Source organism: Opisthorchis viverrini (assembly GCF_000715545.1).
Source record: "Opisthorchis viverrini unplaced genomic scaffold opera_v5_328, whole genome shotgun sequence".
Taxonomy (NCBI): domain Eukaryota; kingdom Metazoa; phylum Platyhelminthes; class Trematoda; order Opisthorchiida; family Opisthorchiidae; genus Opisthorchis; species Opisthorchis viverrini.
The window spans coordinates 251,796-260,906 of NW_008751981.1; the positions used below are offsets into that span (position 1 = coordinate 251,796).

Consider the following 9,111-nt stretch of genomic DNA (forward strand, 5'->3'; position numbering starts at 1 on the left):
TGAATCAGGACTTTGCACCTTGAAGGTGCAAGGCGCATGCCAAAAGATGGTGTGATGGTGATCAGCCGATTCAACAGGGTTTGTGCTTCGCTTTGATCTTCAAAGATGAGGGCGATGTCATCTGCGTACTCCAGATCGACAAGGCTCGCACCAGCAACAATTTGAACACCGTCCATTATCCGCCTTATTGTGGGCTTCAAGGTCCGCCTCATTGACTCACGGACTGAATTTCTTTATGGGGTCCCTCTGGCCGACCCTTTACTCCTCTGTAACAATTTCCATTCTTCTGCGTTTGGTTCGTTTTCCGTTCCTTTCAAATCGCAACGAAGCATTCCGCTTCGCATTCCAACGCCCATCTTTTATTGAACACATGTGATGAAGCGAACAAGGTGCACTTACCTTCTCCGTAGCATTGTCACTCAGGTCACTGGCGCAAGTTGATCCCAACATTTGATATTATATGTCTATTACAGTTGGAACATAAAACTTTCAATGCCTTCCGATCGACTCATCACAATGCTGTTACTAAACTGCACAGGTTACGGTGGATTGCGGAATGACGTTCTGTTCATCGGTCGTCCTGGACCGGCGTCTTCGAATGTTGTTTATATCGGAGGAGATATACAGGTAGGTTGTTGTGCTTATCTTATCCTTCCTCCTAGGATACCGAGTGCAACATGCAGAACCAGCCAGCAAAACGAGCATTCATCAACTGGAGTCTCGAGGCCACGGGCCGTCTGCTTGTCGAAAGATATGCTCTCCAAGGGCGGAACATTCACCTATGGATGATTCGACCCTGTCAATGGGTTTCTAATGTGTTTGCGAGCTATCGCAACTTTGTTTCAGTGGACCCCAACGGGAATCCCATTCTGAGCGACTCAATTCCTACAAAATCTGACCTTGTGGAGCACTTATCCGGTCTGGTTGAAGACGCCGCGATGAAGCTGCAGAACCAACAGCCAGAAATCGCTTCCCGATTCGAAGGCACCCCGGTAACTGTGATTGGATTCAGCAAGGGATGCTGCATTCTAACCGGTCTGTTGTACATTCTCTCGGCTTGCAAGCCGTACACTCTGCGAGAATCTGGTCTACTTGTACCCTCGGACGGCGCTAAGCGCTTTCTTTCCAATATTCGCGCTTTGTATTGGCTGGATGCCGGACATTCGGGGGTGGAACATCAGTGGCCCACATCCGAGGCAAACCTCTCCGTTCTGCGTCGCAGTGCGTGTCCTGAACTACATGTCTACGCTACACCATACCAGGTAATTATTTTCAAAAGTTCAAAAGTTTTCGAAAGTTTACTATCGTCACCCACAATCAGGAGGATCTACCCGCACGTATACTGAAAGGTGGCTACTGTACACTGTACAGGTGTTTCATCCTTGTCGGGAATCATTAGCGGTGCGCATGTAATGAAACTCAAAGTTTCAAACCGGTGACCTTCCGACAATCCGTGATGAAACACTGAACCGCCTGGCCATGACTGGTTGATCAGCTTTCACTTAGACAAGACATGATGCCTTTCGTTTTTCGATCACACAAAATACACATCACGTGATTGACTGAAACGTCCTTGACTGATCACGAGATTCTCCTTGCCTTGAACACAAACTGAATAAAATAAATAACCATTTGGCGAAATGCGCTCATTTGCAAACTAATTTTGGTTTTGCGAGAATAACAATTTAACTATTTCACTCGATATCACTTCTAAGCTTCGTGATATTGTCTCTGAAGGGATCAGAGACGTCGTGTTACTGCGTGTTGGTGACTGTTTCATTAACGTTGGCCTGAATTTGCTTCGCGACGAGTTGAGAACAGATGGAGTTGTTGGTTTGCTCTGTAAATTTGACATTCTACTCCAGGGCGCCTTATTGTGTCTCAGCTTATGGAAGCGGACACTGTCCCAACCCACAGCAACCGCAGAATGTTGGCAATGTTACTGGTAGAGTGGGGCGAGATGGCTCAAGTGGTTAGAGCGCGAATATACTGACCGGAAGGTCCATGGTTCGAACCCGACCCCTGCCTCTCGACTTCCCCTGTCTAGGCTTGGGCAACCTGACAGTATCCCAGCCCTCTTGCTTCCTTCGGGTGGCATGGCAGCTAGGCACAGAAAGGGCGCTACAGCTGAATGATTACTAGTAGAGTACCCCTCTAGACGGAGACCCTTCAAGAAGAACCGCACCTCGTTTGGCGGTATGAATATTTTTTTGCGTTGCAACACCACTGAGGAAACGAATCTCCCTGTGTCATGGAAAATACCTCTTCGTTTCCAAAATGACGCTCATCTACAACCGGATTTTCCCTAGTAAAGCACATACGGTTTTTCGCAGCGGTTCTCCATCTAATCTTGAGACCTATCAGGTTTGGTATTCATCAGCGTTACTCATGACGGGTAGTGGGGAGTGTTGTGCTGACCTGTTCGAATCGAGTGAATCACAAATTGTTGTAACCGTCATACACTTTAGAAGCTCAGGCATGAGGCGAATTTGCCTTTTACAGTTTATTCCCGGTGGCCGCCATTTCAAAAGCTACCATGGACTTCCGTCATTGATTACTTTGCCAAATTATGGATATGATTCAACGTCAACACGGTTTCGGACTTACGGTTCGTCAGTGAATTGGTGGAGTGTCCTGTTTTTCTGACCATCAACATTCAGTGGAGAATTTCACCTTCAGTAGTACAGTATTTGCGTTCGAGAAGGCCACACAAGAGTGAGACTGCATAGTTTCTGCACTGAGTTGGATAGAATATTCCTTTCCGACTGAGGCAAATGTTTCAACGATTCATTGCTCTTAGACAGCAGTGATCTGCACATCTTAGCGCACCTGGGAAATGTGTGTGAATGCCTCGCGTGTAGGAACAAGGCACTGTACAATCCATCATCGTCATCATCGACAGCATGACATCAGTGTTCAACACTGATGCTTCACTGCCGTACAACCATGATTTATTTGAAAGGATTATTGTAAAGAGAAGATTTAAAGAGAACGGGAGAGGGACTTAGTGCTAGCTTAACATAATCATTCCGAGGTGCCTACACTTCCAGACATTCACTCAGGCGATCTGGATAGAAACTGACAACAAGAACGCCACTGGCATCAGCTGGCAGCCATATCTTGCAGTATCTCCAACCAGGCACAGTGAGAATCATGCGGTCCCCATCCTGGAAGGCGATTAGCACCGACAGCACCTAAGCGTTTCGTGATCTTCATATTCCTCTTCCAAGTCAAGGGTTGGCAAATCCAGCTTAACGTGAATAAGATTCGCTACACACCATGAGGAGGTATTCCGATGCAGCAATGATGAATCTGATGAGTAGGCACGGAGGAACTTGGGAAGAGCGGACGCATGGATCGCCCTTTCGCTGTATCCTTCAGATGTGTTTTCAACTGCGCAAATATCTGCGCATCTATGGCTGAGTTATTGCTTAATCCGATTAAGAAATGTTCAACAAACTATTTGAGGCGACGACAAACTGATTAACCTGGATCAATAAAACGGGGGGCGAGATGTCCCAAGTGGTTAGAGCGAGACTTTACTGACCGGAAGGTCCGTGGTTCGAACCCGACCTCTGCCTTCCGAATTCCCCTGGCTAGGCTCGGGCAACCTGGCAGTATCTCAGCCCTGATGCATCCCTCTGTTGGAGTGGCAGTCAGGCACCGAAAGGGTGCTACAGCTGAACGAAAGAATAAAATGAGGTGTTATCTTTTAGACTGTAGATGGTTTCCATTGGAAGTGCGTATCGCCCCGTTTGGTTGCGCATAAACTGTTTCTTTGAAAGGAGAAAGCCGTTCGCTGGAAGGAAATTCTACAAGCGCCTCTTTGATGAACAAGATTTTCACCGGAAGGCTTCTCAACTAGGACGCGGTAGTACATGACTGCCTAATTCTTGGCAAGACTGTGACGAACTGTCCGTTGAACAGTCGTATTGTGCACTTCTCTTCCTCTCCTATGAACTGTTGGATGTTAGCTTAAACACACTGCCCACATACCGTCGGTTGTGTTTAAACCGTTGATTCTGTCTATTCTCTGTAAAATACTTGATGAGGAAGATCCGTTTCACTATCCAACCGTTTTTGCTTCCCATAGGCTGAAGCATTTACAAACGTGCTAGGATTGTTTGGAAGTGACAAGGAAAATAGACGTGTTATACTTAATTTTTTTTATCCCGTTCTCTCTGATGATTTTTGTGGTATATCTGGGAAGCGAATTCGATCGAGGAAGCGCTCAGCTAAGTCAAATCTACACGCACCAGGTTATTTCATCGTGCTTGAAGCGTTTGAAAAGTTAAGTTAGAACCACGCGCACTCCTTCGATGCCTCATGCAGGACTCACCACGTAAGATTAGGACAGTATTTCGGTTGATAAAGTCAAGTTGTACTAGATTTTTCCTGGTGTAAAAGCCTTTTCAGGTTTAAGGATGGATGTATGAAGCAAACTGTTTCGTGAAATCGAACTGCAGTTATCAGTTCACCGAATGGACAACGGTCTTTCTGGTCAACTATTGAAAGCACCGTGCGTGTCTGCATCAGAGCAAGCAAACTACTCTTATCTGGATGTTTAACCTCCCGAACATAGTTTCTTTTTAATGGTTGAGGCTATCAAAGAAGCAATCCTCCCACTTGCAGCGACCACGCGAGTAACCGACCAAGACTAGTCCGTTATGAGAGGAATCTTACTCTTCAGTTGTGCTCCAGGGAACCAACTGATTCTGGTGTGTTCCTGTAAATGTTCCTTTCAGATGTATACAACTGCTTCTTGTGTAAGCATCTCTTTGCACGGACTACCCAGCTCTCGTTACTTCCGCGGGAAAATAACTGTTCGACATTCGTGCTACTGGCCTTAAATTTAGTAGCATAGATTCGGTGCACCGTAGTTCTTTTGGAGAGGGCTCCTGACGAGTACTCGGACAAACGCTGGATTGCAGCTTGAAACCTGTAAATATATTTGCTCGGCATCTTCAGTTTTCACATTCAACTGGCTATTTGTGTTTTCCTGTCAAACATTGCGTTTTCAGTGTTACCTACAGACATCGGCAGGTAAGTGAGCTAACGGATTCTTCACTGATTCCCCTAGAGGCTCTGAACATTAAGTCTGATGACCCCTCTATAAGACAAACTAGACATGTTCTCCACTCTCCATCCGACTGTGGCCTCTCATTCCGTTAGTTCTTTCATGACGCTCGAACGAAGCCATGTCGAATTCATTCATTCCCATACGAGGAGATAAAACGTTCAGCTCCAAGCGAGGTGTTGCGGAATGCGACAACCAACAGACCAGTCGGATCAGTGAATGCTACTAAAAATAGAAATCCATTAAATCAGCTAATCGGTTGGGACAAAATCAGACCAAAAAACAAGAAGGAATCAGCCCAATCACAACGAAGGGTCGAACCTGTTGAATTGAAGTTGCCCAACGAACCAATCAGATACAATTGAATCAGATCACAACGCAGTTGCAGAGGGGACCAATCAAGTTACGCGAATACCATCTCGAGACCAGACGCTCATTTTAGGGCTACTGGACACTGTTAAGAAACTATATAAGCGCAGGGAGAAGAGGGAGAAGTCTCCTTATATTTCACTTATTCTACCTGCTTGGATCTCAACCTTTTCTCTTGTCTTCGCTTCCAGGTTGAAGATAAGCTCCGTCCTTGGAAGGCGCACGACTATCACACGTTCATCGGGTTGCTTGCCAAGTATGCTCTACCCCACAAGCATGCTGTACTATTCAAGGATGAGCAAACAAAACGGAAAGAACAACTACCAGATACAGCTGACATACAAACACACTTTTCTATTCTTAAGCATTTTCTCCTGTGATTTTCTGACTTCTTTGTGACTTCGTTTCTTCCCGGTTTGTTGGAAATATAATTAGAGATTGTGAATAGCATATTTTCGTTGCACATCTTACACCTCAGAAAGGCGACGTGGTAAACCCAGCAGTGGATTTGAACCTCATTCGAAATGAACTTACCGTATAATGACAAACAAACTTTATCCGGGCTGTCCAACTAGGGTTTGTGAGCATTATCGTCAATTGGACGTTCTGTCATGGTACATTCACAGATTATACAGCTACCCAGTAAGTTATATCCGCCGACAAACACAAAGTCTGGGGTTTTGCGGGATAGGTATTTTGTTCATAGTCACACCACTCTCCTTTGGACGGTCGTGTTCATGTTCTGGTGTAATTATTCCGGTGAGTCCATACCAAAGGGAGGCACCGTTCTCGAGTTTTGCTCTTACTAAAGCCCATCGGCAGTGCGTATCCAATGGTCGTGCCAGGATTTGAACCCCGGACATCTGACATGCGAGGCGAGCGTGTAATCACTATTCCACCAGCGCATGTTGGATGCATCTGAATTCTTACGTCTGAACGGGCGAACGTGTTCACACCTGAGCGATGTGATTGGTGTGCCCGACCGATCGAACGATGGCCCAGTAACTGTCCTGGTTGTGACGATCGATTGACCTGCCAGTCAGGTAGCCTGACACACGCTTGAGACCCACTGGGTAGGTTTTTGGTTGGAATTTTGGGGTTTTGCGGATAGATATTTTATTCATAGTCACCACTCTCATTTGAACAGTCGTTCTCCTGTTGGCCTGTTCAGACGTCCAACGTGCGTTGGTGGAGTAGTGGTTACGCAGCCGCCTCACACGTCAGATGTCCGGGGTTCAAATCCCGGTACGGCCATTGGATATGCACTGCTGATGAGCTCTAATAAGAGCCAAACTCGAGTCCAATGCTTCTCTTTGGTGTGGACTTACCGGAATAATTACGCCAAAACGGGAACACGACCGTCCAAACGAGAGTGGTGTGAGTGTGAACAAAATACAAATTCCTCTGTCTAAAATTTCAGAGGAACACAATGAGATTGAAAATCCTGAACCAGTACGCTGCACTATCTGGGCGCAAAATGAAAAAGCCATCACCTCAGGAACTTTAGCCAGCATAGACTTTGTGGACTGATGGTGGTGAAATGACAAGTGTCCGCACGATCCTGGTTTACTAGTGTTTCCCTAGATATGATTCCGATACGTGGACCCTCGATCCCTTGAAAAGTGCGTTCCCAGAATTGGGGTAGAAGAGTGGGATAGGCCAACCTTAGCGAATCCCGGTGGTTGTCGGAAAACTTCTGAACGGTTCGTCGTGAATTCCCACGTGAATAGAATAGAAGGCATTACAAACCTCAGTGACATTCCTCTTTGGCCAGTCATGTGTGGAAGAAGTGATCTATCTACGGAATAAAAGGCTCATTTGAAGTCGAGGAAAACTGCAATAGTTGGCCGCTGGCATGTGTGGCACTGCTTCAGTATTTGACGTACTGTGACTGTGTGATGAATGCACCTCTGCCGCGTGAAATCCTGCTTGATGCTCTCGGATTTGGATCTCACGTGCCTGGGTTATGCGTTACAGTATTGTTTAATCCAGTAGGGGACGAGATGGCTCAAGTGGTCGGAGCGCGAATTTACTAACTGAAAGGTCCGTGGTTCGAACCCAACCTGGGCCTGTCGACCTCCTTTGTCTAGGCTTGGACAACCTGGCAGTATCCCAGCCCTCGTGGTTCCTTCGGGTGGCATAGCAGCTAGGCATCGGGTGTTACAATGAACGATTTTTTTTACTCCAGTAGCCGCGTTGTAGCGGGAGTCAGACTGCCACCTCTAGGAACGGTAGCTTGGCGTCCCTTTTTTCAAATGTATCGGGATCGATTCGAATCGTTTACCTGAGCTTCAGACAGTTCAGTAGTTAAGGCGCGAATTTACCAACCGGAAGGTCCTTGGTTCGAACCCAACTTTGCGGGCAACTTGACTGTAGTTCAGCCCTCATGTTTCCTTTCACCAACTCTTCTATTCTGATATATCACCTTCATCCTCAGTAACTCTACAGGTGGAAGGAAGAAGGCCTTCGCTGCGGAGCTATTTGTTGGAAAACACCAACTGAACAGTTACAGACTATTGGACAGGGAAGCAAAACTCTCATATGCATCTTGTTTATAGAAACTGTGTATCCGTCTCTTTCTCGAACAGGTCTTTTTGAACTTTCCTGGATACTCGCTGACTACCACTCAAACGTAAACGAATGCTACAAAGCGATTCCTAAAATTCCGTAGTAAATCTCACTTTTCAATAGTCGCGAAGCGGACTTATGAGAAAGCCACATACTACTCGCACGCTTCGTCAGTAGTATCAACTGTTACACGCGTACTTTGAATAATTAGCTAGTCAGACTCTCTGTGCAGTCCTGTGAATGCTATCAACTCCTATCAAGCCAATCTAGCTTGCAATGGTGAATCGACATCTTAGTGAGCGTTGGATCTTACTGATCCATTGTGTGTCACTGCTAGCCGGTTCAAAAATGTATTGATACAGTTTTTGTCGGTCCTGCTTCGAAGCATTGTGTTTGTGGTACTGAGACAGTTGGTGTGATGTTCTTTAGCTCACGTCCGCTGTCCTAACCGACTCGATAGTAGTCCTGAACAAACTTCAACTATCTTGACCTCAGTTCTACTAGGCTTGCCCGTAAATAAACACCCCAGTTGGTGTTAGATCATTGTCCGCGAAATGGACAGAGTGGTTAGAGCGCGAATTTACTGACCGCAATGTCCGTGGTTCGAACCCGACCACTGCCTCTCGACTTCCCCTGTCTAGGCTTGGGCAACCTGGCAGGATCTCAGTCCTCGTGGTTCCTTCGTGTGGCATGGCAGCTAGGCACTGAACGGGCGCTACAGTCGAACGACTTTCTCTTACATTGCCCGTAACCTGATCAATTGTCATTTTTTACCCAGTGGAACTTCGGGTTGTGTGAAATCGGTACGGCATGATTTTACGAATACGCGTACGCCTTTATAGACTGGACAGTCAAGCTGATTCGCATGTGAAAAAATGGGATGAGTTAACACAGCTTTCTGTTGGTCGATCAGCTGAATTCGGGATTTTCCAGACTACTCATAAGTAGGCTAGTTTTAAGATTCTCATGGGAGTAATCTGAAGGAATCGTTATTGCAGGACCACCGTTGGAATCATCACGAGCCAAAGCATTTCGACAGTTCTGCAATTTTCACATTGTGGATATACAAGCCACTCTTGAATGGGAGCGAGTTCTTT

The 9,111-nt window shown here is 46.3% G+C and overlaps 1 protein-coding gene across 1 annotated transcript; it reads left to right on the top strand.

The window, feature by feature from the left end:
* Nucleotides 1-473: 473 nt before the first annotated feature.
* T265_15016 (hypothetical protein) lies at nucleotides 474-5,890 on the top strand (the record flags this gene model as incomplete). The annotated part of the gene is made up of 3 exons (XM_009176244.1): nucleotides 474-627; nucleotides 663-1,262; nucleotides 5,638-5,890. 3 exons carry the CDS (start codon nucleotides 493-495, stop codon nucleotides 5,824-5,826), a joined length of 924 nt encoding a protein of 307 aa, XP_009174508.1.
* Between the last annotated feature and the right edge of the window lie 3,221 nt (nucleotides 5,891-9,111).